This window comes from Drosophila yakuba, chromosome X, assembly GCF_016746365.2.
Source record: "Drosophila yakuba strain Tai18E2 chromosome X, Prin_Dyak_Tai18E2_2.1, whole genome shotgun sequence".
Lineage (NCBI taxonomy): Eukaryota > Metazoa > Arthropoda > Insecta > Diptera > Drosophilidae > Drosophila > Drosophila yakuba.
The window spans coordinates 18,263,067-18,288,712 of NC_052526.2; the positions used below are offsets into that span (position 1 = coordinate 18,263,067).

The window sequence follows — 25,646 nt, forward strand, 5'->3', positions numbered from 1 at the left end:
GGTTGATGAATAGTTCATGATTCCCACTCTAATTTAGTTTGTTAGATTACAATCTGTGGTAGATAAAAGCTGTTCAACTTGTTTCACTCGATTGTTAGATGATTTACTAAAGTTTAAACTATTTGGTATTCAAATATTTGTATAAAACAAAAATGTTTATTTATTAAAACATATTAATATACATAGTCACATCAGATTCCGTAAAAATCATTAAAAATCATTCATCAATAAAAAGAGACCTTCGATGAACCAAAGTAATGAGTATGTATAAATTCAATTTACTTTTGGCAAAACGTAATATAGTAATAAATTTAGAATAAGCTAAGGAACGTAAAATGAATTTCTTTTGAGTAATTTTAAGGTAAAATATATATTTAAGGTTTTTTTGGTTTAAAAATTGTTTAAAAATGTTGATATACTAGTAAATTGATATAGTTTCGTTATATTTTGTATGAATATTGTATAAAATATATGCGCATATATGGTGAAATCAAAGGTGGAGCATTATTGAAATCATATCGCAGTACAAAAACCGTTTTGAAAGAGGCCCTAATTATAGGCAATCTGATAGATCATATGATTGGATTTTATGTTATAGTCAGTTGAGAATGTTTAAGTAAAGACGCGATGGATCCCATGGCTTCCACTATGGATCTACTTGTAGAGGAGCGGCAGGCGGCAGTGGGGCTCCGTCTCGCTGGGATTGTCGGAGTACAGGGAGATGGTCCTGGCACTGAGATCGAAGATGCCCACGGCAATGGTCTTCACCACCTCGTCGCAGCTGTGGTTCTCCCGCCAGACGCAGTAGACGCCGCCGGACACATCGCCCAGCATGTGGCGCACATCTTGCTCGCTCATCGGCGGATTGTAGGCACCAAAGGTTTGCATCCTCGAGATGCTCGAGCTGATCATCAGATCGTTGGCCTGATCCTGCCGGATGCGATCGAATCTGCAATGTACCCAAGGATCATCCAACTAATTCAACACATTTGAAATAGTTCCACTCACTGGTTAACATGGTAGTTGTGCTCGCCCAGCGGCACCTCCTTGATATTCAAATGGGACTCATTCTTGCGCTCCGGCGACGGAGCCATCTCCACATTGTAGCACATCTGGCGGGGATCACTGCAAGTGGTAGTTTGATGAAGTGAAACTGCTGTAATTATATAATTTTAACTTACGCCAGGAAGGTAAAGTTGATAGAGCAGGCATCCGCTGCTCCCACACCCGCATCCTTGAGCACCCGGAAGGCGTCGTCCACGTTGCTGGTGGCCAACAGCGCCCGGGTGATGAAGTGTCGCGCTGTTGGAGAAATAAATTCAATAAATATTTTTAAGATTTTTTTTTTAATATACTTACGGGTTTTGCCGCTGCGCAAGAGCTCCGCACTGATGGTGTTGATGCTGAAGACCAGTCCGTGGTGATTCTGGCTCATGGTGTAACCGGGCAGATGGCCGGCGTAGCAGAGGGACATGAAGTGCTCCTCCTTGACGTTGTACTTGCCCTGCGGCTTGTCGCTGATGATGTGGGCCACCACGAAGTAGTAGTGATTCAGGGTCTCCGTCAGCGCATCCTCCGTGTGCCCCAAAAGGCGCTATCGAGATAAATATATTTAATAACTGATTCCAATCAATCAAAACGCAATCACTCACGCAATTCTTCTGGTTGACAATGATGGTGGAACAGCCGGTGGGTTGGTTTTTGCTACGTGGTTGGTGCTTCAATGCCTGTGGTAGAATCTCATCCAGATGCAGTAAAAATAGCTGAAATCATAAGGAGACTAAGATTAGTAATAAGTAGTGTACACACTATATAATCGCCACAATATAGGCAGCTGCACTTTGGGCGACATCATTTTGGCTAATAAAATGCATTAGTTTCATAACCAGTTTATCATACTTCTAAAAGCATCGTAGTAGATTTGACATAATACTTTACATAGCCGCAGATATATTACTAAACAATGTGAACGGCTCATTAGCTAATTTAAAGCAGAGATCACTTAAAAATAATTAAGCACTTATATATCCCAGGTGAAACCATTAAGCCATTATCTATGAGTCGATCATTTGGGAGCCCGCTGCTAATAAGGCTAAAGTAGTGCGATCGCGAAAGACAATAATAATAATAATAATATGCCTCGTAAAATCGTCAGCTTTAATGCACTCATAATGCGACTAATTTGAATTATAAAATGCCAGCAGCACCTTCATCACCTTCATCACCTGCATCACCGCCATCAGCATTACCACCTGAACTGGGCGCCATAATGATCAATCCAAGCAAGACGAAGGCGACGCACCATGACCATAGCCATATACCCATACCCATACCCATAGCCATAGCCATAGATATAGACAAATATTCTATGTAGACTTGGCCAAGGTCGGTGCGAATTTTGCGTGCAATTAATTGGCATCGGAGTCGCTTAGCGCAGAAATTATAACACATTATCGAGGCGGCGGTCCATGCCAGCTCAGCTCTACCCATACCATCCGAAACGATCTGATGCGATCCCATACGATCCCATACGACACGATCTTCATCTACATCGAGCTACTTAGCCATGCAAATGAGCCCGTTTATTGGATGACTTTCACTCTGGCCAAGACTGACGAGATATCCCCCATCTCCCATTCCCATTTCCCATCCCAATCCCACGCTGAATTTAGATTCAAAGAATCGAGTCCCAATTCACTGAAGCCATTCAAGGGTTCTTCAACGTCTTTCGCCGGCTTCTCTTGACGGCTTTTTATTTATATGTGCGCCTTGACCAATGACAAATTGGCTTACAAAAAAGTTGAGCATGGCCACTAAAGCCTTTGAATACTCTTCTTTCAAGAGAAGTTTTTAATATTTTGTGAAAAGATAAAAATCACATAAAAGCTGACCAAGTAAGATCATCAATAACTTTTGGATTTTAGTTATAAATCTCAGTATTAAGAACATAGAAAGGTGAGCTTATGGGAATCTAAAGTGTTTTTGAATCAAGATCACTGAGGCTTTTAAATGTTTTAGAAATGCGTAAGTAATCTATTATAGATTATCATCTATTACCAAGCATTTTAGTTGACCAAGTGCTGTGATCCCGTAAAAGGGTAAACGAGAGGTAGTCAACTGGCAAAAAGAGCGGCTTGTCTATCACATATCACATCATTCTCAAGACCCCAGCAAACGGAACTAGTTCAATGTCTGCGCTCTGCACGGTCACCATATCGAGTTGTTTTTCGCACAGTAAGCCCTCGCTGTGGGCAACATGCTAACGGTTAACGAATTTGCACTATTTTCCACTCGATTGATTGTGCAAGTGAATTAATTAGAAGCGGAATGAAAAGCGAAAACCTAATTGCACATCCGCGACTGATTAGATAACACCCAATCGCAGCCATGAATATGGAATAGCATGCACCGTAGCCAATTAGCACTGTACTCGGGGAGGGGGCAGTGCACTCGCAAATTGCATTTAATGCTGTCATTGGGGGCCTACAATCGGCAAACTGCAAGTGCAACTGCAACTGCCACTGCCACTGCAACAACTGCAACTACAGCTGGCAACACGCAACACGAAACCTATGGTTTTTTTTATATAGTTTTTAATAGTTTTGGGTGCTACTTGAGCCAAAAAGCCCGTTAGAACCCTATAGAACACTCGAAGCCACACTCCCACGACGTCGGACCTTGTTGTGCGATTATTATTATTATTGTTCAATTACAATATTTGAGCCACGAGTCTGGCTATCTAGCTATCTGGCAATTATGTGTATTCGTTTTAATGACCATTTAATTGTATTGCATTGCATTATATTCTATATTCTATATTCTATTTGCTAAAATGCTCGAATGCTTGTTACTAAATTATGATGATTAGCCTACGGTTGGCCACTAATTAGCTGACTCACCTTATGGAATTCCACCTCCGCACCATCGGCCACGCCCTCCAGTTCGCGTACATATTGCGGGAAGCTGTCCTTCACCGATCCCAGGGTCTCGTTGTAGATCTGCCCTGGAATTGGAAACCCAATCGAATGTACATACCATGGATGGCACTCCAGAGTCAATCATAGGCGATACTCACTGCCTTTTGGGGACTGGTAGAGCGGCAAGTAGGTCTCGTTGAGGGGCTTCGATAAGATCAGAAAGTTCTTGATCATGGACCCAAATGTGCGGCCCTGCAATTAACAATATATTTTTTCGCCTTATTTATAATACGTACATACTTATTATCTAAACGATTAAATGCTTTCCTCTTTGGACACGATCTCAAATCGAATCGCCAAATTGCTCAAAGTGTTTGCTTAATGAAAGACAACAGAATCAGAAACAGAAACATAATCGATCACGACCGATCGCCGTGTAAACAAAGCCACCAGCTGAGGCACAAAAATATGAATAATTATACAAATTGTACAATATATTTATTCAATACGTTGCAAAGTGTTTGGCGCTTGACTTGGGGTAACCTTTTGGGTGGGTCCCCGCATGGACACGGATGCGGACGCACGTCCGTCAAAAAATAATGGCCATTTATTTATTACCAGAAAATAAAACAAAAAATATAAAAAATGGCCTATTCAGCGAAAGGTTCCCTTAACAATAAAACAAAAACAAAAATATAATAAATCCCTATTTCTTTAACCTGCAGAAATTTATAGCTACACTTATTATTAACAAGATAAAGAAACGAATATTTACATTTAAGAAAAGTTACACTTCAATATTTAAATAAATATGTTTACGAACTTTGTGGAGTTACTGAAATCTAAAGAATATTACTGTGAAGACATCGACACTTAATTGGTTTATTGTTTTGCAAGTGTAGCCAATATTCTTGGCCCGATTGGCAGGAAAAATAAAAAAAAGACAGTTAGACAAAGCCACGAGAATCACGAATCTGCATTTGTAAATAGCGTCTGGGTCCGGGAATTGTCAAACGAATCGAGGTCTCTGGGTGGCTTGGCCATTACGATAAAGCCCGAGCGACTTTAGTTTATTGCCACCTCAATCCAGATAAAAATGTGGGTTATCATGTAGAGCTATATAGAAATATAGATACAAGCCTGGTGCAAAATTTCTATACTTTTTGCACACCAGACCTACATCTTAACCTTAATCTATAGTAATTGGGTTCAGATAAGGCTGTTCTGTAGTGGGTCAACGCTTATGGTTGCTGAAAGTAGTTACTATTATATACATATGGTTCTTATTAAATATTATTACTTATTTTAAAGTTAGTTTACTTTATCTGGAAATTGGCCACTTAAGAGATTAACCTGACATATTTGGGTTGTAATATTTTGATATATCTTCTATAGAATAAAGCATTAATGCATTGAAACACAAGGTAAATGCTCACTGCAAAGCATTCTTAAAATCCCAATTTGATATTTTCTAAGGATGTTTTTAGTTTACGTATACGTTGTAAAATAGTGCTGCTCATATGGAAATATCTTCTATTTTAAGCAAACATTACAAGTGTTGGCCCGTATTTCCCCAAATAAACGTCTAATAATAAACGGAAAGCCATTAAAAATGTAGATTGCGTGACACAAGCTGAGTTCTTAAAGGTCGGCCGAGTTTTGGTAGGGGGAGTATTGCGTACGAGGACAAGAGAACTTACCATGTCGAAGCCAACTTCGTAGTGGGTGCCCCTGGTGTAGAGGACTGGAACCGCCTGGCGACGTGGCAGGATCTTACCGGAGGACATCTTGGAGATCTGCAATCTGCAATCTGAAAAGGGTTCGGAGTTCGACGATCTGAGTGCGTAATACTGTGGGAACCGCTCTATCTTTTAGCTGGGAAAAGCTCTTTGCATTAGGCGCAACAACAAAAAATAAGGTAATCAAGAATAAGACGCGCCTGTTGATGATAACAAAATGGGAGTAGTAGTAAACGAAAAAAAAAAATAATAATGTTTACAATCAGAACGCCAGCTGATTTGTTCTAGAGCGCTTGAACACAGAATTCAAACTGATTTGTTTTGTTTTGGCGCCGACGAAGGCAGGCGTCGCAGTCGCCGCACTGCCGCAGTCGACGTTGGCAGAGAGCGTCGCTGCAGCGGCGTTATCGATTACCGACCGTTAGTTAACCCACTAATGACCGAGCTACACGTAGTGCGTGCACCTCGAACTTGGGTTTAAGTTGGATTTCGTTGGAGAGGCTGATGCAATTTTGTAGTTATAACTATGACTTCATGCTTCAGCTTTTTAGCAAGTCTAGAGTTCAGGAATATTTATATATATTATTTTTGAATCAAGTTTAATGACCCTACTCGGTTATTTGACTTTCAAAGTGCAGCTTCTTATATTGAGAATAAATATATATTTTTCTTTAACTTCATTTTATAGTATAACATAAAACATCTACTATTGTTATTGAGATCAGAACCAGCTAGGGTTAAGGGCAGCTTAGAACTTTCAGATTCCATTAACCATAGATTATTCATCTTATTTATTAGGCGTTGGCTCTGTCCAAAAATCTAGATACTAGAATGCTTTTGGCTGGTAAGTCAATTAGTCGTTGTCTAATAGGCTTTGCGGCTTAATGGAACGCTTTTTGCCTCATTTTGTTACCCTCTTCTTTGCGTATACGTAATATGAGTGCTGGAAATACCCGGCATACCCCGATATTCCCCCCTTTTTTAGCCAACAACTGACCATGAATATTTTCGCTTTTGTTTGCCGACCATATAAACACGTTTTCGATTGTTTCGCCGTTTTCTTTTCTTTTCATTTATTGCCTTATTAACTAGGTTGGATTTTGCATTCCCCGATTTTCTGTTTAATTTTCACGCCAAATGAAAAGCGTGTGAACCGAGCACTTTATATATTCATTAGCGAATTATAGATTGGTTTTGGGGTTCAGTTCTCAATTTTCAGACTTCAAATCAGGCAAATTCAATGCGAATAAATTATATTTAAGCAATATTTTAGTTCTCAAAATATATACATGCATTCAATCCAGATGCCACTTGCATATTAATTGTATTGTTTTTCGTTTGACATTGTTTGCTATATGAGAGAGATTTCCAAGTGGCCTACAATCGCGATGATAATGATACTGAACATGATGATCGTGATAATGATGTAGCAGAGCAACTTTCTCAGTTTATTTTTTTTTCCCCCCATTAGCATCACAATTAAATGTTTTTATTAATTTCGTAGCGCGAAACTGAAAATTAGTATTGGCGATATGCGCCGATATTATATAAGTGAGAATATCGATTAGGTATGAATAAACACGGTAATTTCCCCGATAATTTCGATAGCTCGGCTCGAACAGATCAAGTCGCTTTCATTATTCAATTTGTATTAACTTTCGATCGTTGTTGTTTGGCTGGCGGCTAGAAAAATGTATGCATCCCATTTCAATAATAATGAAAACAAAAGTTAAAACAAATAAAACCCACAAAAACAACCGCTAGTTTCGGTGCGAAAGAGAAAGGGCGCGGGGCGCAGAGCGAGCGAGTGAGATAGAGAGATAGTGAGATGCCGTCGAACGGTGATTGCAAGAAAATGACATTTTACAGTTGCCCCAAACACTCCCCTACACTCACCTGCGTTTGGGGCATGTCGGAATTATGATACCGTTGGTAGCGCATCAACGAAAAAACCAAATATCACTCATAGATTCATTACTGTTAGTAACTGTTATGTATATAAAAAAATGAATAAAAATATCACTTTTTTCTACACGATTTCATTACAATGGCCCATAGACGGCAGAAACTGATATAAATGCAAAATTATTTAATAATTTATTGTGATCAGAAAGAAAAGCTTGATTCAAAGTGGAACATTCCAAACTGCGTAACAAATGGAAACTTTATATTCGAGTTCTTAAGTAATATCACTTTAATGCGTTCTTTTTGTACAAGAACTAAGCAGATCGCTTTTATGTAACTTATTTAGATAAACAAATTAATTGGAAAATGAATGAATGAAGTTATAGGATAGCTTCTATAATAATTATGATTTGATAATAATAAAAAGAAGGTAAAAAGAGAAAAAAACTCCATTATTAATGTGCACAAGAAGATTATGCATATACTCACAGAGGGCATTCGAAGGTCGACGCAGGGCAAGGTGGCATCCATTTCACCCGAGGGCTCCGTAGGTCAAGATGCTTGTCGTCGCCAGCAGTGGCTGTTGTATATAAATTTTGACAAAAGAAAGACTTCGGTTTAAACCAATTTTGGCAAGGCGGCGGCCATAAGGCGATGACCACTCGACGCGACGACATGGCATGGATTAGCTGCCGTTTCCATCTGCTGGTGCCACTGATCTCAGTGCTGCTGATACCCCTGGTCGCGGGATTCGGCAACGAGTATGTCCACATCAAGGTGCATGTGCCCAAGGAGGAGTCGGCGGCGGAGGAGTCGCCGCCCAAGGTGATCCACCATTACCACCACCATCCGCATCCGCATCAGTTATTCCGCAATCGCGGACGAGCCCGTCCCAAGCCCAGTCCCCTGCTGGAGAGCGTCATTCTCACGGATCTGGACAAGCCGCTGCACATGAGCGAGCATGCGGACTATCTGAATCACGCCAAGGAGCTAGCCGACCACCTCACGGAGACGTATGCCAGGAAGGCAGCTCCACCGCCACCACCGCCGCCGCCGCCCAAGAAGAAGGTCAACACCTATACGATCATTGAGGAGCAGCACAGGCCACATGGCTATGACTATGAGGAACACCATGAGCCCAGTGTGGAGACGTATCGAGTGATTGAGTCGCGGCCCAAGCCGCAGCATCATCATCACAGTCACCACCATCCGGTAGAGGAGGAGGAGGAGGTGGACGATGATTTTGGCTATCACTATCCGAGCGGGGGAAAGCATCATCATCAGACTGGCGCCTATGCGGAGCCTGCGCCCGTGGAGGAGCACGTCGACCAGGAGCCGGATACGGGTTATAAGTACTCGCCACCCAGTCACGCCTACATTCCGCCCAGCCACGGTCACGCCCAGCGGAACTCCAAGCAAACCAGGGCACCAGCCTACACACTCGAAGCTCCGCAAGAATCCTCCTTTGGATACGATTACTCGCGTCCCTCGGCCGGAAGTAGCACTGACTTCCGGCCATCTGTTCAGGTGCCATCCAGTGACCCGTACGGCGAGGAGGAACCGGCGGACACCTATGGACCACCGCTCACGGCCACAAGACGTCGCCGGCCATCCCAGTCCCTCGTGGATTGGCCCGAGGCCAAGGGCTTCAACAGTGCCGCGTCGGAAACGTACAGTGGCGTCGATAGCTACAATGTGGGTCATGTCCAGGGCTATGGATCCAGTGGCTACCAGTACAGGGGGCCCTATCTGTAGGTGTACCAACAGCCCGCCTAATCTAAGATCTATTTATTGCATTTTTTTTCGTAGCTTCGTAAGTTGTATTAGTATCAGTTTTAAGATTTAAGCGATAAATAAAGAAATGTTAATAGACACTGAAAGAAATGTTATTACACTTTTCAGAAAATAATTGACACACGTCAAACTCCTTTGAAATATCAATTAAATGTTCATGTTTTCTCAGTTTATAGTGCACAAACACCACTTGGAAAAACCACTTATCGAGTAATAAAAAAAATAGTTGCGGTAATAAAAAAGAGACTGTCCAATGAATATACAAATTATGATCTTGAATTCGCAAATTGGTTGATTTAAGCACTAAAAATAAATATTCTAATGGTCCAGGAGTGAAATGCACCTATTTTTGTTATTGATTTCAACTTTAGATACCGGTTCACTCAGCCATGGGAATTTAAGTATGCTACTAAATGCAATTATCCTAAGCCTTCATTCTACTTATTAAACTATAAAACTATAAAACGTAGACTGTAGGTACAATCAATCTGTAGTTTCTGGTTATTTATATACTACTTATAAATACGGAAATCGAGAAAGGTACATGGATTACGGTTCTCGGTGTATTTGAGAAAACCACTTAGGCTAATGGATTCGTCGGTCCTTTTAAAGGGAGATTGACCCAGGGATAAGTACTAGCCATCTAAAGGGTCTCGCTTTCGCGTAGTCAACGATGAGTGGCCGTCTGGGTCGGGTTCTGCAGTTCCACCTGCGGCTCTACCAGGTGCTCGGCTTCCATGGGCTGCCGTTGCCGGGTGATGGGAATCCGGCCAGGACTAGGAGGCGCCTGATAGCGTGGAGCCTGTTCGTGCTCATTTCGCTGAGTATCCTCGTACTGGTGTGCCTTTTCAGCGGCGATGAGTTTCTCTATCGCGGCGACATGTTCGGCTGTGCCAATGACGCCCTAAAATACGTATTCGCCGAGTTGGCCATGCTGGCCATATATCTGGAGACGCTGAGCAGCCAGCGGCATTTGGCCAACTTCTGGTGCCTTCACTTCAAGCTGGGCGGCCACAAAGTGGGTTTGGTGAGCCTGCGCAGTGAGTTCCAGCAGATCCGTCGCTATCTGATATTCCTGTACGCCGCGATCTGCGCCGAAGTGGCGATCCATTTGGTATTGTGGCAGTTCCAAGCGCTGACCCATCACATGTTGCTCTTTTGGAGCACCTACGAGCCGCTCGTGTGGCTGACGTATCTGCGAAATCTGCAGTTTGTGCTGCACCTGGAGATGCTTCGGGAGCACCTGAACGCTTTGGAACGCGAAATGGGACTCCTGGCGGAGTACTCGCGATTCGCCAGCGAAACGGGCAGAAGTTTTCCCGGATTCGAGAGTTTCCTACGACGACGATTGCTGCAGAAGCAGCGCATCTATAGCCAAGTGTATGACATGCTCAAATGTTTCCAGGGTGCCTTCAACTTCTCCATTCTCGCCGTTCTGCTGACCATCAACATCCGCATCGCCGTGGACTGCTACTTCATGTACTACACCATCTACAACAATGTGCCCAACAATGGTGACTTGGTGATCTATCTTTGAGATATATCATGTCTATATAGAGTATCATTTTACAGATTACTTTTTAATCGTGCCCGCCTTGTTCGAGATTCCCGCCTTCATATACGCTTCGCAGAGCTGCATGGTTGTGGTGCCAAGGATCGCCCACCAGCTGCATAATATAGTCACTGACTCCGGCTGCTGCAGCTGTCCTGATCTCTCCCTGCAGATTCAGAACTTTTCGCTGCAGCTCCTCCATCAGCCGGTACGAATCGATTGCCTCGGACTAACAATTCTGGACTTCAGTCTTCTAACTCGGGTGGGTGGACATAACTCGTCGAGTGATGGCTTCACATTTAACCACTATCCCATTCCAGATGGCCTGCTCCGTGGGCACCTACATGATCTACACCATTCAGTTTATACCGAAGTTCGGCAACACCTATATGTAGGACATCCTTAAAAGTGGAACATAATTAGGTCAACTTAATGGTGAGGCATATATATAAGTTGTCATTGAAACCTCTAGAGATTCAACAACTAGCATTTCTCGGTCATATTGAGATCACTATTTGGTGTTTAGTCTCCACAAGTTTCAGTCACAGCTCAAATCAGATTAGATCTTGGGTTTACATATTAAAGCTTTGTTATATTCATAAAATTATAAGTAATTACATAGGTGTATTTATTTATATGTATATGTTTAGTTTATGTATATCTTAAACCAAGGATAGGGCCTGGGTGTCACAAGCGTTCATTATTCCGTTAAGCGGATTCATTATATATTTACAAGGGTTCCTTGGCTAGCGACTGGACGGGCACTGGTGGAGGTGGTGGTGGAGCAGTTGGTGCCCACCAAACGTAGTGCCGACGTTTCCCTATACAAGTTCACATGCTGAGATTATTCCCTCCATTGCCATCGCATTTGTTTTGTTTTCCTTATCTATGTCTCGTAAGATGCGCTGAACGTAAAATATATATTTTAAAGTAAAGGTAAAGTACTAGCTCAGAATATGAGTCCCATCCAAGACTCCCGGGGACTACTGACTACGGACTTATGCAGGGAATATTGGTGATGCAGGTCAATTGGCTTCCCTTAAGGGGCTTAATCGTACTCATGGCTTGATTCCCGCTTTGCAATCAGGTTCTCGCGCTCATCATCGTTGCCCTCGATGATGGTGATTCCGCCCGAGCTGCTTCCGTGATTCCGGTTTAGCTGCTTCACCCGGTGCACCGTCTCCGTGAGTCCAGATTCGGTAAGCACCTCCACCTCATCGTCGTCCTCGTCTTCGTCCGGTACAGTGAAGTATGGATGCGAGGATACTGGACGGAATTTGTAACCAGTCAGCACGAAGAACACGTACGTGGCCATCTCCCGGAACATCTCGTCTAGCCAGGCGTACTGGAACACCACCGTCATCTGCAGCAGGTCGACGATGATCCGCGTGAAGTAGATATAACACACGATCATGATGTAGAACTGGCGGAACAGCTTCAGCTTGCGCAAATTGATAGCCGCCTTGCCATCTGTCGCAGAGGCCTCATGCAGATGTCGGATGGACCACACGATCGGAAACAGGATGGCGCCGCAGCACAGCAGATCCACGAAGAAGAAGATGTTGTGCCAGGTGCGAAACTCGGCGTCGCTTTGGTCAGACTCGTCCGTAATGATCTGGGCCACGTTGGCCAGAACCTGCAAGCGGAAAATAATGAATATACGTTTAATAGTTTACTTTTAGTATACGTTCTTCGAATTTCGCATTTTTTCGCCCTAATCATCAAATTAACCACTAAAGCTTTAGATTATAGGAATCACGCTATCTACTCTATTGACAAACAAGTTTAATTCACCGTGAACGTGACGAAAAAGGCGCCTCGCAATAAAACTAACTTTCAAAGAAATATTTTGATTGCTGATGACTAATTAGAAATGTTTCAGTTACTATGCGTTTCCGTCTTAGCTTGGGCAATTATAAAATAATTTCAAATTCACCTGCAGTGGGATCACGATCATGAAAATCTTCTTGTCCTTGTCAGAGAGAATGTGCTTGATAAAAGTCCAGCCAGTGCCAATCAGAACGATGGTGATGAAGAGCACGGCGCCCTTCAGCAGGTGGGCAATGTAGTAAAGGATGGCCCAGGTCTCCACATGCTCGCCCCGCTTTTCGATGAAGTGATAGTTGATCGAGTGGAACATCAGTGAGAGCGACTTGAGGAAAACCAACACGGCCATCAAATAATGGATTTTGTACACAGTGTGCCTGCCGCAAAGAAATTACAATTATTATTTCCGCAATTCCCAGACCATTCACTCATACTCACTTGCTCTTCTTCAAAATAAAAACCCAGAAGAGGCCGGAGAGAAAGAAGAGCAGGCTCATCATGAAGTACAAGGCTGGCAGGGGCATTTCTCCAGCCGATAGGTAGTTGCCATTGTTGTTTTCCTCAATGTCCACCTAAAAGGTCAGTTACATTAGATAAGATCCAAGTGAAACAAGTGCTGTTACTCACATTGAAGGACATTATTTTTGAGGTGTGATAATTGGGACAGGCGTGGAAGTATAGGTTGTACAGGCCCTCATCACTGGGCGTTGCCACCATCATAGAGAAGTTAAAGCTGTAGTAGTTGACTTTGTCGATGGTCTCCCTGACCAGCGGCATGGTCGAATCCTTGCACAGGTTTTCTTGCGATTGCTTAAAGGAGTCGGGTCCATACGAATCTTCTTCGGAATCGTCCCCGTGGGGGAAGGGGTTTCCGAGACCTGTGTCCGTATCGGTGTTTCCATTTTTCACATCCACTTGAGTATCATCTTGGGGCGGCGCAGCTGCTGGACCATTCACGGCCGGTGGTGGGGCTGGGACTTTTGGCTCCTCTTGCTTTGCTGGGGTTTCCTCTTGTTTGGCGGGGGTTTCATCCATTTTAGCAGGGGCTTCCTCCTGCTTCTGTTCACTCTTAACGGCTTCCTCCACTTTAGGGGCGGCATTTGGTGGGCGAGGCAGCTCCTGTTTGTTAGAAACATTCTGATTGGCAGCCACTTCTAGGCTAGGAACAGCCTCCTCTTTGATAGCCTCAACTTTCTGGGCCGGAGCATCTACCTTAGGGGCACCTTCCTCTTTGGGCAGCTCAATTTTACCCGCAACCGCAGCAGGCGAGGAGGATTTTAAATCCGCCGGTTCCTGCTCCAAGGGATCCTCCATGGACTCATCTGGACCTTCGACGGAGAAATCTTGGGCAGCGCGGGTTTGCCGAAACAGAACCGAATCGCTGACCTTGGCCATGTGTGGGTTTCGCTTGGTTCTGGACGGGATTTGGTTGTAGATGTGCATATTGTGCCATTCCGGGGAGCACTTAACACGGACTCTGCAGAGAAAGGGGTATCACATGAGACAGATCTATGTACAAAAATAGAGAGAGGTTACTTACTTCAGCTCCTTAAGGTCCAACACGAAGAAGAGAATAGGTCCGCTGATCTGGTTTTTAGGTGATTCCTCCAAAATGCATTTGTTTTGATGCGAGTCCAAGTAGGGATTCAGCTGGTCAATAGTGGTCTTGTCCAGCGACAGACCCATCTGCAAGAGAGAAAGCTGGTCAGAGGAGGAACTGGTGGACGCCATAGCCGGGATAACCTACCAGATCTGTAGGTTGTTCATCGTCAAAAGTCAGCTTGCTGAGCTGCACATCCAAGTGACCATTAGTGTAGAATCCAAAGGTGCTGAGTGCGATGTACTGACGACGGTCATTCTGTGGATAAATCAGAAAACATGGTAAACTATGAGTCAGTTGCTCCCGGATGGCAAGGGTGCCCCCCAACTTACCCTCACTTCCAGGTGATGCTTCCGCCCAAGGACCTCCAGTGGGGCCCAAAGAAGCGACACCAGTGCCGCCAGCACCACTATTGATTTAATATCCCCGCCGGGAGCCCACATATTTTCGTATTTTCAACGAGTTTTCCGCTCTTATTCTTCGGCGACGTCTCGTGGCACTTTTGCTCCACAATTCCGGGCGGATCGTTCCGGCGCAGAGTTCCGCGCTAGGTGCGATCCAAAATGCGGCAATCGATTTGCCGCGACCGCCGTCACAGTTCCTATTATTCACACCTCACCTTGATTAAACCCCAAAGAATTTTATTTTTCAGCTGGGGGAAAAAAGCTGACCTATCGGAAACTATCGTTCTTCGATATCAGCCTGCGTTACATGTTCGAACCTATCGGGGCATATCGATAAAAAAAATACCACACCAGTAGATCGCAATGTAGCTTTTTCCTCGCTAAATCTGGCTATTTAATACAAAAACGGGAATTCAATTTTCAAAACATATAAAATCAAATTACATTAGCCATTTTAGATCCTTAAAAAAATCAGATGAAATATTTTATTTGATTGTGATGTTTATTTGAAAAGTGTGCTAACAAGTTTCGAAACGTTGTTTCATAACAAAACGTGATTTTAACTTGAACGCAAAGTTATTGCAATTTTTAATATTAAAATTTGAAAAATTCTACAAACTAGGTGCAGCAAGAAAAAAAATATTTGTTTGTGTGGTCGACCATGTGGGCCTCCTCACTCCATGTAGCCACTCTGGGTGTCAGAGGTACCGAGGATCCTCCTTGAGTACAGTCCCTGACGCGGCTTAAACTTGCCATCGCCCAAGGTGATCCTGGCCGGGAGTTTCTTGCCCCTGAATGTGGCCGTTTCGAAGGAGGGCGGTGGCGACACCTTTGCTGGCTTCTCATCCGCCTCCGGCACAGGAATGTGCCATGCCTGCTTCGTGTTGCTGGTTGCAGTGGGTGGAGCTGTCGAGGAATCACCTCCTGACGCCGACAACTCATCCACCGGACGCACCTGGGTTATCTCAAGAGTGTTCTGCTTCTTCTTGTAGTAGAGCACCTCCATGCCGAGGGTCATCATGGCCAGGACAAGGCCGAAAAGGGTGGCTATGAAGACGCCGCCCAAACTTTCCAGTGTGATGCCCTCCTGGTCCTCCGACAGCGGGCAGTTACGCAGATTCGATTGGTTCCAGTACTTGGCCTTTAGCTCCTCAAAGAAGCGATCCTTCTGCAGCTCCAGGATAGCGTAGCTCAGCTCGTCGCCCAGATGACTACCCTGCTGGACAGCCACGGCATATGGCTGCTCGGCGAACACCTCACCCACCTCGGTGAGGTTACAGTTCCGAGTGATCTCATACTTGATCTCCGCCGAATCGTGGATGAAAGCATAGTCGGCATTCTCGTGTGCATCCACATTGGCGAATCCCTCCTTGGCATCCGCCACCGGCTGAGAGCTATTAATGGCCAGCAGTATATGGCCATACTGCTCCTTGATCGGATAGTCCCAGATGCGAAACTTCTTGAAATCCTTGCTTGCGTTTAGGGCCAGCTCCTTCCACATCCGGTACAGCGTGTCCTCGGCGAACTTCATGTTCATAAAGTATTGATGCGTATCAGAGTCCTTCACCACGGTGTAGTTTATCCGGGACTGTCGAGCCAGTTGCTCCAGCGACTGCACCGGCGTCTGCATGCGCTCCACGGTGAGGAAGGCGGCCAGATTGGCCGTAAATGTGGCCAGCATGAGCACGACAAACAGCCAATAGGCGGCCACCAGCATCCGGCCGGAAATGGCCTTGGGTGCTTCTCCTCCGCCCTGAGGCGTGAACGAGGTAAGGGCGAACCAGAAGCTCTCCCGCAGGGTGAAGTCTCGGCATGCATACGGATATGCCTGGCGATTATTTCGCGAGCTGTACGGCGAGTACTTGTCCATGAACCAGATCATTATGGCCGTGCCCACCAAAGCGGCCACTATGCTCAGCCAGACCTCCACGCGGAGCACGGTCATGAACTTGAACAACGATGTGCGACGCACCGGCTTCCGGATGGCTATCGATATGCCCGTTTGCTCGTAGTACGGCGGCAGAAAGTCGATCACCTCCTCGCGCTCCGAGTACATCTTCAGTGCGGCAACGGCGAAGTCCGTTTCGCCTCGCACCAGATCACCCACCACCCCATCCCACTCGCCTCGCTCGTTCATCTCGCCCATGTGTCCCACCTCCGGGGCCACGATCTCGAACTCGAAATTTAGTTTTTGCGAGAGCCTGATCATGAAGTCGATGCAGTAGCCCTCCCAAATAGGCGAACCACTGCGATCCCGCATCAGTTCACCGGTGCGCTCCTCTCGTCGCATGTAGCTCCAGGGAATGCTCTCGGCGGTGCCGATACGAAAGAACCGACGCGCCGGACTAATGGTCTCGTTCAGCAGTCGCATCTCGCCCACCGACGACCAGGCGGCCAGATCCGTCTTCGCCTCGTGCTCGGAACTGTAGTACCCGACCGATATGTTCACCGCAAAGCTGAGGCCCGGCACTGGGCTTTGGGATTTATCCTGGATCTGTGGCAATGGCGTGGCGTACGCGAGAAAGTTGCTCCAGTGCACCATGTCCAGCCAGTTGTAGTCGTCCTTCTCCAACGGATCACCCACCTCCGTGTACGAGGCGGTGGCATTGCAATCCTGGTAGATAGCAATCGGATACACTGGACTCACCTGGGCGGCATTGATCAGGCTGCGCAGCACATTCAGCAGCATGGCACGTTGCATCTGGCGGGTTAGAAGGTATCAGAATCCAAGCAGCTGATGTGTCATCATACATACCGTAAACCCACTTCCGCAGTAAAGTTCCGGCATGGGCATCGATCGGCAGATAGCACGAGGACTCAATGTGAACCGGGTGCACAGTTCCGCCTGGCGCCTGTACTTAAATACCCGATCCCGAGTGTCCAAAAACACAAAGTGCCACTCCAACGGTCGCTGAAAGAGTCCAGCCTTTTGCACCTGTCGATCGATGAAAAACATTTTTAAATTTCCACATATTTCTTCTTTACAGTAATCAGATTTCCTAATCAGATATTCTTTTAAGACGAAAAATCAGAATATTTCCTTTTTTGAGTGCTGGACACTTGCTCACCTTTTCGAAAATTCCATTCATGGCGGCCGCACGTGCAAATAGTGCTATATAAGATGGCGCCGGACGCAGCGATCGAATGCGGTTGAGAAAATTCTGGCCAGGATCGGTCTGACTGGCGTCCAGTATGAGTGTCCGAAAGGCATAGCCGACTAGCATCTGCTGCATGGCTTCGCCGGCATCGCGGGCATTCATGAACACCATGGCCACGTTGTTGGCCCGCTTTTGGCGCATAAAGTCACCGAACATGTCCAGGAACGGTCGCAAGATCCGCTCCAGACGCACATAGCCAATGCCCAGGGAGCGGACCAGGTTGTAGCCCTCCTCCCAGTGGCTGTAGGTGAGGTCGATCACGGCACTGGTGCCCGCAGAGGAAAGAATTTCACAAACTGCAGATGAACAAATTGTTGATAAAATCTGGGATAACTTATGGTACTCGTAAATAATTAGGACTTTGTGCTTTATAATGTAATGTAGCATACTCCTTTTGGCTCCAACGTTTTACACCCACATTACTTACACCTTTGCATGTCCAAGCCATCTTCCGACCGGGTCAGAGTCAAGGTGGTATCGGCCACCTTGACATCAAGACGCAGTGCATCCAACTCCTTGAGAACCACCGCTATATCATTTTCGAATTCCGTCCGCTGAACGGGCTCAATCCAAAAGGCTTTTAGGGGTAATCAGAAATTTAGCAACCGATCGAAGGCGAATTTCCAAGAACACCCACTTATCTTGAGAACTTCCGAGCCGGCCAAGCGAAGTGCGAGAAGAAGAACCAGCAGTAGCAGCTCCATGGCCAACCGATTGCAGACACTTCTCGCAGGGATTTAAGTCCTTGCGATGTCACAAGTCGGACAACAGCCGCAATTGCTGTCCAATTAGCCCAATTATATGATGGCGTGCGGTGCCCATCATTGCTCAATATGCATATTTCAGCAGCTGGAAATGACAGTATGCGACAGCTAGAGTTCCATTCCCACGAAAAGTCAATGGATTGGCTTGGTTAATTCCTTATATTCTCTTTATCGGATAAAGTACAAAATCAAATCATAATATTTTGTTCGGGCAGCGCCTTAGTAATACGAAAAAAAACGGCTCTTAACAATTAAATCAACTGGCTATCAATATACAGCGCTATATATTTCTATATATGTACGAATGTGAATAATGAAACATAAATTAGTGATTCTTCTGGGATTCTCTTGTGAATGTTGTGTGAGCAGGTGGTGCTGCTCCGTCTAAGCTTACAGCGAAAAAATAAATACTTTAATATTAACGATACACTTCAAAACTGTCTCCTTTACTACGCCTAACAAGAGAGCTTAAAAAGCTGAGAGATGTACTCCCGTGATTGCCAACGAACGATGTACTAGATGTACATGATGTACATGATAACAATTTCAATGGAGCTGGAATCAGGTGCCGTGGAGGTGCGAGAGTATCGACTCGATGTCCTCGATCTCCACGCTGTGGTTCTCGCTCTGCGGCTCCTTCTGCTGCGCAGAGTTCTCCGTGCTTTCCTCGCCTCCAACTTCGCTGCTGCTGGTCTCTGCTATCGGAGCTGAATTGCTGTTTGGATGAAAGAACGGTATTATTATATCGGAAACTGATTCTTATTGATAAGTATACAGAAATAAAATGCATATTTTCATAACGCTTGTTTTTTTTTATATATGTATGTTTACCACTTACATGGTGGCCACCTCCAAATCGTTCTCGTCTTGCGGATCACTCTTGGACGGAGGCTTCTCCACCAGCGGCGTAGACGTGGCCGAAGGCTGTATTCCAGCAGCTGCAATTTCTGTTCCCGTTCCAATACCGCTTGTACTTGCACTTCCCCCTGTTGCTCCACTCCCACCATTATTGCTGGTCAGGCGGCGTATCCGCTTCTTGGGTATATTGCGAATGGCGCTGGCCACTGGTTGGCCCAGATAAAGCACCTGGGCACTGGCTATGCGCAGTGTATGCAGCTGATCGTCATCGGTCATCAAGCGCATCTGATAACTTTTGAAATAGCTCGATGGCTGACGTATCATCGGATTGCTGGACTTGGGTCCATTGTCCGCATATGTAAAGTCAAAGGTAAAACGCTCCTGGCTGCTGCTCAGGCACATGTCCTGCTCGAAGTCGCTGTCTTCGGGATCCGATTCGGATTTAGACGGCAGTGGATTCTGTTTGGTTTCTTGTATTGGTTGTTGGCTTTGCTGCTTTTGCTCTGGGGATCTCTGCGTGGATTCCGCCTCGGCCACCATGGGCAGTGCCGGGGCGTCGGTTGTGGAGGAGGGCACTCTTGCCTCGACACGTTTCTTGGCCGGTTTCTTGGTATTTATCTTGGTGCTCGTCTTCGTTGTACCTCCGTCAGTGGGTTTGGAGAGATCTTCCGGAGCAGGAGCTAGTTTTCAAAAAAGAATTATATTAATTTCAATACACATTTCATTAGATCTTAAGTACTTACTTTTATTTTCGACTAGGCGCGAGGATCGACGCATACATATCTTGGTCGTCTCCCCGTTCTGTGACTTCTTCGGGCGTCCACGTTTTCCAGGCGCAGGCTGTGCCGCAATTTCAACCGCTGCTCGATTTACTTTGGGTTTGATTGCCGTCGTTAATGGCTCCTGTTTTTTGGCAGAAAGATTGAGGGCCATGAGAAGGGCGGGATCCAGTTTGCTAGCTGGTGGATCTGCTGGCGCATCTATGGGGGCAACGACTGGCGGAACAGGAACATCTGTGGACTCTACTTTCTGATTTGGTTCTATATGCTTTCTGGCTGCTTTTGTTTTCAGTGGTTCGACGTGCTCTCGCTTTTTCGGAGATTTTTGAGTGCTTGGATTGGCCAATTTGGCATTTTCGCGCATTGCAGTGAGCTTCTTGTTGGCAGTCTTTCTGCCTTGAGCTTTCGTCGGTTGCTCCTTAAACTTGGCCATTACACGTTGGCGCTTCTCGTCCAGCTGCTGGCGTTGGTGTTCCTGACGGATTGCAGAGGCCGTTGAAGGAGCGGCGAATGGAGGATCTAATGCCTCTGGCGGTGGCGGCGGAGGAGCAGCTGGCGGAGTTATAGGAAGCGGCGGAGGCAAAACAGGAGCAGCCACCGGTTTAGGAAGTGCGGGTTTTCTTCGCTGTTCTCCACTGGTATCCGCCTCCTGCGTCTGCTCTTTGCTTGGTGTCAGCCAATTCCGGATAGGATATCGGACCTCCCCATCCTGGCTAACTAACTGACCTGGTTGACTGTCGACAGCCAACATGGGGAGAACTGCATCCTCAGAACCTGCTGCTTTCAGCCACTCTTCGTCTTCCGTGCTGCTGATATTCGATAGGCTGTCTATGCTTAGTAGCACTTCCTTTTCCTTGCTGCACTTTTCATCGACATCATCGCCCTCTGCCTCCTCCTTACTGCTTTCCTCCTTTCCGCTGTGAGAACTTTGCGAGGATGATGAACTTGATGATGAACTGCTGGAGGAGCTTGAGCTCGAGCTGGAAGAGGACGAAGAACTGGTTGCCGAGGAGCTAGAATTACTGGATCCTTCAATGATAGCCTCGGGCAGCCCAGGCAGAAGTTTGTAGTGCGGAAGCTGCTGCTGATCGGAGGGAAAAGAGCCAGCGGCAGCAGATTCCGCACTGTCCACCGCCTCGCTGCCAAAGGATCGAACACGTCGTAGGACGGTGGGCTCCAAGGATAGGACAACGGGTTGCTTCACAGCATCTGGAGACTTTTCTAAAATCGTTTCCTTCTTTCCACCATCGTTTTCAGTTTCCGTAACATGTTCTTCTATCTGCCTCTCTGGTCTTTTCGGTGTTTCCTTATTGTCCTCGGGATGTTCATCCTGCTGATTGGAACATTCCTTTGTTGGACTTTCCACTTCTTTCAGATGTTGATCCTTCTGTTGCGAAAGCTCTTCCGCTGCTTCTACTTTTTTCTCCTTTATCTTAGTCCGAACCTTAGGCTGTTTCTTCTCCTGCAGATCACCCCACTGTTGTAGTGCGCACTGCGCATTTGCATCGGTGTGTTCCGCTTCATCCGGACGATAATAGGAACTGCCTGAAGAGTATTCAGTCTTGGCAGCACTGCCTATCGGAGTACCGGGCATCTGCCCGAAAGGTGTCAATCGAAATCCGGGTGTGATGGCGCTCAACTGCGGCGTATCCATAATACTTTTGGTATCCGAACCAAAGAGAAAGCTGCTACTGGGCAACTTGCCATATGGCGTGTCCAGAGGTGGAATGGCCATGCCTGGAGTGGGTGGAATTATAGCGGCTCCAGCGCCACCTGTTTCCTTTGATGTGGCGTCATCTTCTGTGGCACCGCTTGCTCCGGCTCCAATGGGCGATGCTTTAAACGGAGTGTCCAGGAGCATGGCCATGTTGGGCCGCGACAGTTCTGCCGCTAGAGCCTTCACTTGCTCCTGATCCTTTGCATGATTCTCTCCCAGTTCACTTTTCTTCTTCTGATCCTTTTCCTCGTCCTCCACTTGGGTTTCGTCTATGGTTTCTTCTATGGTTTCGTCTATGATTTCCTCTTTTGCCTCAAACACCTTCTTCTTTTTCAGAAGCTTTGGTTTCTGCGGGGTGATAATCTTGATGTTGATCTTCTCGGTAGAATCCCCAACACTGCGCTGCGGTTTCTTCGCCGGATTCTTGATCTCCGCTTTCGCCTTGACCATTGAAGCTTTTCGTGCTCTCGACGAAGCTGAATTGGGTGTATCCTTCTTCTTTGGACGCCTCGAACGACCAGGGGCCTTTCCCTCTTCGCGCTTGGAGTTAATCTCACGCAGTCGATTTTCAAGGTCAGAATTAGAGCCATGCAACTGGCGCTGCCAGGCGGCCATATCGTTTTCTACAACTGCGTCTCTGGTGGTGGAGCCTATCTCTGGCTTTCCTTCTACTTTCTGCTGCCCCTGGAGATTCTCTTTGCTGGCCTCAGCGCTGTCATCGTGAGCGGACGAAGATGCGCTGCAGGTAGGGTTATTCTTGGGTACATTTTTCTGCTTATCTTTTTCCGTCTTGTTTTCCGATTCCGCCTGGGAGATGATCCGCTTGCAGGCCTTGACCGCCGCCTGTCGCTTCTGTTTTCTTTTGGGCGTGGCCACCAACGGCGGAGCTGGAGCTGCTGCAACTGGAGCGGCAACTGGAGGATGGGCTCTAATCACCGTCTGATTGCTGCACTCCTCCATGGCGAAGAGTGGTGGCACTCCTCCAAGTCCCTCATTTGAGCTTAGATCGCAGGCTGCCTGGATGATCTCCACATGGTTAATAATTGGCTTCTCTTGGGCTTTGGCCAGCAAACCAGGTCGCCTAGTGGAGAGCGGCGTATTGGGATGCAGGACGCCACCAGTAGGAACCTTTGGGGAAAAAGTTAATGTTCGTACATGCGAGGTTCTCTTTCGTGGAGTGGATAAGCTACGAAAAGCCTTTACATTGATTATTCCCGCCGTCGATGGTGTCACTCTCTCCATAACTTGTCTTGAAGAATCCAGGGATGCGGGTGGAAACTTTCGTTGTTCCTCCTCCAGTTGAACATCCGGTGGCTCTTTTGGTGCCGCTCCCCTGGCCGCCTTGTTGTCCACTTTAGTCGCTTCTTTTATCAACTGGGCTGGAGGAATAACGCTTGTGGGAGGGTGTTGTTTCTGGGCACTGTTGATAATAATGGAATTGGGGGGCAGCTGATTGGCAGACAGAGTAATCGGCTCCGGCAGTGATATCTCTATGTGCGAGTCATCAATGTTGGCAAAGGCGTCCGGCCCAAGTTGCTGGGCTACCCACTCGTTGTTCACCAGGAATGGAAGATGCGACAGCAATCCACCGTTTGAGAGGTACATGGGAAACGTCAGCTGCCCGGTGGTGGCGTCCACACAAACCTGACCAGCAGCCGTCGCCTCCACCTCGCTGAGCATTGACGCTGGGTCGGCAAAGTTTAGATTGAGGCCTTCGCTTGTAAAGCTGACATTGGACGTATCCAAACCAGCAACCATTTTTTGAACACTCTCGTTTGAGTTCAGTACGATAAGCTTGGAGATGGAGAAGTTGGGATCCGCATTGGTTCCTGCGGTGGCTGCAACTGCGGTGCGAATGATGAGCGGGGTTTGCGGTGGCACGGGATCCACTGACTGTTCGGTCGAAAGCACATCTCCAGCGGCAGCGGGAACAACAGCATCAGCAGGGTCTTCCTCATTTGGCGGTGGATCATCCCCAATTACCACCTCCTGTATGATGCGATCGAACGAGGGATCCTTTTCGGTGGCCTCCAGTATGTTCTTTACTAGACCGTCCAACATGGCGTCACAGCTTACCGACGGATTGGTAACAGTCACCGTTTGCAGCGCTACGTTAATATTCTTTACCAGCGTCTCCTGAAAGTCCTGATTCTTAATTATCGCACTAGCCAGTTCCTGGAAACAACGTAAATCAAATTAGTGTTGATTTTAAGAAAACATGATATTGCATCACATTAAGCCGACAGTTTTCCAACTTACAGGCATGCTTTGCGGTGTGAGCACGAGAGGATTAGGCTCGGCTCGACCTTGGCGCGGCGTGGAATTGTTGCGCGGACCAGGACCATTCGCGGGAGGTAAGTCCTCCTCCTCCTCCAAGTCTTCGGTGGCCGTGGTGCTCTCGCCATCCTCCTCCTCCAGTTCCGCGTCGCGGTCGTCCTGGCTGCCAAGGAAACTAGACCTGATCTTGTCGCGGTTGATGCTGCAGTAAAAGTGTGGCGGCAGCAGACGCGGTCGCTTGCTGAACGAAGGCGAGGAAATGCTGTTCACGGGGGAATGGGTGCGTCTGGGGAACAAGGGTAAGAAAGCAATGAGAATTCAGATGTATTTGTGTCAGGGAAAAATCTATAATTACAAGCGCCTTCTCTTGCGATGCGACTGCGATATGATGGTCTCGCCTGGGGTGCTGCTTTCGTTGGTACAGCTACTCTTTTCGCCGGTGGCTATCAGTTCGCTGACCCGTTCGGACAATTTGAGCTGCTGCAGCTGCATACGCGTCTCTAACGGCAGCTTCTGCACGGCACCGGACACTGGAAAAGATAAATTTTCGGTCAGCCTTAGAAGAGAGCCTAGGAAGCGTGCGAACTTACCCAAGCCTGTGATCTTGACATGCTCGCAGATGATCTCCTCCAGACCCCCGTTGAGGAAGTTGTGCGTCTGCAGGCCCTGTTTAAGGGCCAGGAACTCGTGGCGCAGGTGTGGCGATGTGCGACACAGAGTGTGTGCGGCCCTTTTTAGATTCTGGTTGACTAGGTATCCTACAAATGAAACAGCATGAGTATAGAGCGTCAGGAAATCATGCAGGGAAAACTGACCCAGGACCAAGCGAGCCACATCCGAATGCAGGACAATCGACTCCATGGCTGGACTTTGCGGCTCAGCAGAGCGTCACCATCCACTTAGCAAATTTAACACACAAGCGGCTCTCACTCGTTTTTCGCCTTCTCCTTTCTTTTTTCGCTTGCGAGAACTTAGGTTTATTGGACGCGCCTTATAATGCCCGATTATCGACTGCTGCTGGGTTGAGATTTGAATAATTAAGTAGAATCGAACGCGCGCTTTAATTCGCGAGAGAATAAACACATTTTCTCGCTTATTCGCCGACTATTTTCGTTTTGTTGTTGCTGATTTGAGCGGCGCACTGTACAACACACATAGGTTAGCATAGCATCTGTGTTTTTTTTTTTGCCGCCCGCCAAAACAACGCAGCAGGGTTGCCGCAGCGTCGAAATATCGATAAGGACCTTTTGCTTGGGCTTGCCTATCCCAACGTTATTAGGAACATAAACAATAACAATGAAAAACAACGTATAGAAATGGGACAAGAGACAAACTTGTACCTTTATTAAAAAAAA

At 46.5% G+C, this 25,646-nt stretch overlaps 6 protein-coding genes across 9 annotated transcripts; 2 read left to right on the forward strand and 4 right to left on the reverse strand.

Annotated features, from left to right (window-relative positions):
• Positions 1 to 416: 416 nt before the first annotated feature.
• LOC6525894 lies at positions 417 to 5,966 on the reverse strand. Of its 2 annotated transcripts, XM_039373355.2 has the most exons (9): positions 5,917 to 5,951; positions 5,618 to 5,856; positions 4,076 to 4,169; positions 3,900 to 4,003; positions 1,653 to 1,763; positions 1,360 to 1,594; positions 1,182 to 1,302; positions 1,009 to 1,125; positions 417 to 949 (listed from the first exon to the last, which is right to left on the reverse strand). In XM_039373355.2, the coding sequence occupies exons 2-9, from the start codon at positions 5,702 to 5,704 to the stop codon at positions 655 to 657; spliced, it is 1,164 nt and encodes a 387-aa protein (XP_039229289.1). In that variant the 5' UTR covers positions 5,705 to 5,856; positions 5,917 to 5,951; the 3' UTR covers positions 417 to 654. The 2 variants fall into 2 exon arrangements, with proteins under 2 accessions (XP_039229289.1, XP_002101714.1); XM_002101678.4 differs by having other exon boundaries at positions 5,618 to 5,966.
• A 2,120-nt stretch (positions 5,967 to 8,086) lies between these two features.
• LOC6525895 (extensin) lies at positions 8,087 to 9,429 on the forward strand. The gene has a single exon (XM_002101679.4). It carries the CDS (start codon positions 8,216 to 8,218, stop codon positions 9,314 to 9,316), a length of 1,101 nt encoding a protein of 366 aa, XP_002101715.1. The 5' UTR covers positions 8,087 to 8,215; the 3' UTR covers positions 9,317 to 9,429.
• A 406-nt stretch (positions 9,430 to 9,835) lies between these two features.
• Positions 9,836 to 11,353, forward strand: LOC6525896 (gustatory receptor 8a). 2 transcript variants are annotated; one of them, XM_002101680.3, is made up of 3 exons: positions 9,836 to 10,869; positions 10,928 to 11,169; positions 11,228 to 11,353. In XM_002101680.3, the coding sequence occupies exons 1-3, from the start codon at positions 10,029 to 10,031 to the stop codon at positions 11,300 to 11,302; spliced, it is 1,158 nt and encodes a 385-aa protein (XP_002101716.1). In that variant the 5' UTR covers positions 9,836 to 10,028; the 3' UTR covers positions 11,303 to 11,353. The 2 variants fall into 2 exon arrangements, with proteins under 2 accessions (XP_002101716.1, XP_039228904.1); XM_039372970.1 differs by having other exon boundaries at positions 10,928 to 11,353.
• Positions 11,354 to 11,473: 120 nt separating this feature from the next.
• LOC6525897 (protein GPR107) lies at positions 11,474 to 15,014 on the reverse strand. Its single transcript, XM_002101681.4, has 7 exons — positions 14,667 to 15,014; positions 14,482 to 14,592; positions 14,275 to 14,420; positions 13,362 to 14,211; positions 13,173 to 13,306; positions 12,844 to 13,111; positions 11,474 to 12,543 (listed from the first exon to the last, which is right to left on the reverse strand). The coding sequence occupies exons 1-7, from the start codon at positions 14,775 to 14,777 to the stop codon at positions 11,956 to 11,958; spliced, it is 2,208 nt and encodes a 735-aa protein (XP_002101717.1). The 5' UTR covers positions 14,778 to 15,014; the 3' UTR covers positions 11,474 to 11,955.
• Positions 15,015 to 15,221: 207 nt separating this feature from the next.
• On the reverse strand, positions 15,222 to 18,712 carry LOC6525898 (glutamate receptor ionotropic, kainate 3). Its single transcript, XM_002101682.3, has 5 exons — positions 18,534 to 18,712; positions 18,324 to 18,473; positions 17,807 to 18,192; positions 17,494 to 17,673; positions 15,222 to 17,439 (listed from the first exon to the last, which is right to left on the reverse strand). The coding sequence occupies exons 1-5, from the start codon at positions 18,598 to 18,600 to the stop codon at positions 15,412 to 15,414; spliced, it is 2,811 nt and encodes a 936-aa protein (XP_002101718.1). The 5' UTR covers positions 18,601 to 18,712; the 3' UTR covers positions 15,222 to 15,411.
• An 88-nt stretch (positions 18,713 to 18,800) lies between these two features.
• LOC6525899 (titin) lies at positions 18,801 to 25,466 on the reverse strand. 2 transcript variants are annotated; one of them, XM_015191047.2, is made up of 8 exons: positions 25,107 to 25,466; positions 24,882 to 25,049; positions 24,647 to 24,821; positions 24,274 to 24,577; positions 23,218 to 24,189; positions 20,262 to 23,142; positions 19,499 to 20,198; positions 18,801 to 19,375 (listed from the first exon to the last, which is right to left on the reverse strand). In XM_015191047.2, exons 1-8 carry the CDS (start codon positions 25,150 to 25,152, stop codon positions 19,222 to 19,224), a joined length of 5,400 nt encoding a protein of 1,799 aa, XP_015046533.1. In that variant the 5' UTR covers positions 25,153 to 25,466; the 3' UTR covers positions 18,801 to 19,221. The 2 variants fall into 2 exon arrangements, with proteins under 2 accessions (XP_015046533.1, XP_002101719.1); XM_002101683.3 differs by having other exon boundaries at positions 20,262 to 24,189.
• Positions 25,467 to 25,646: the final 180 nt, after the last annotated feature.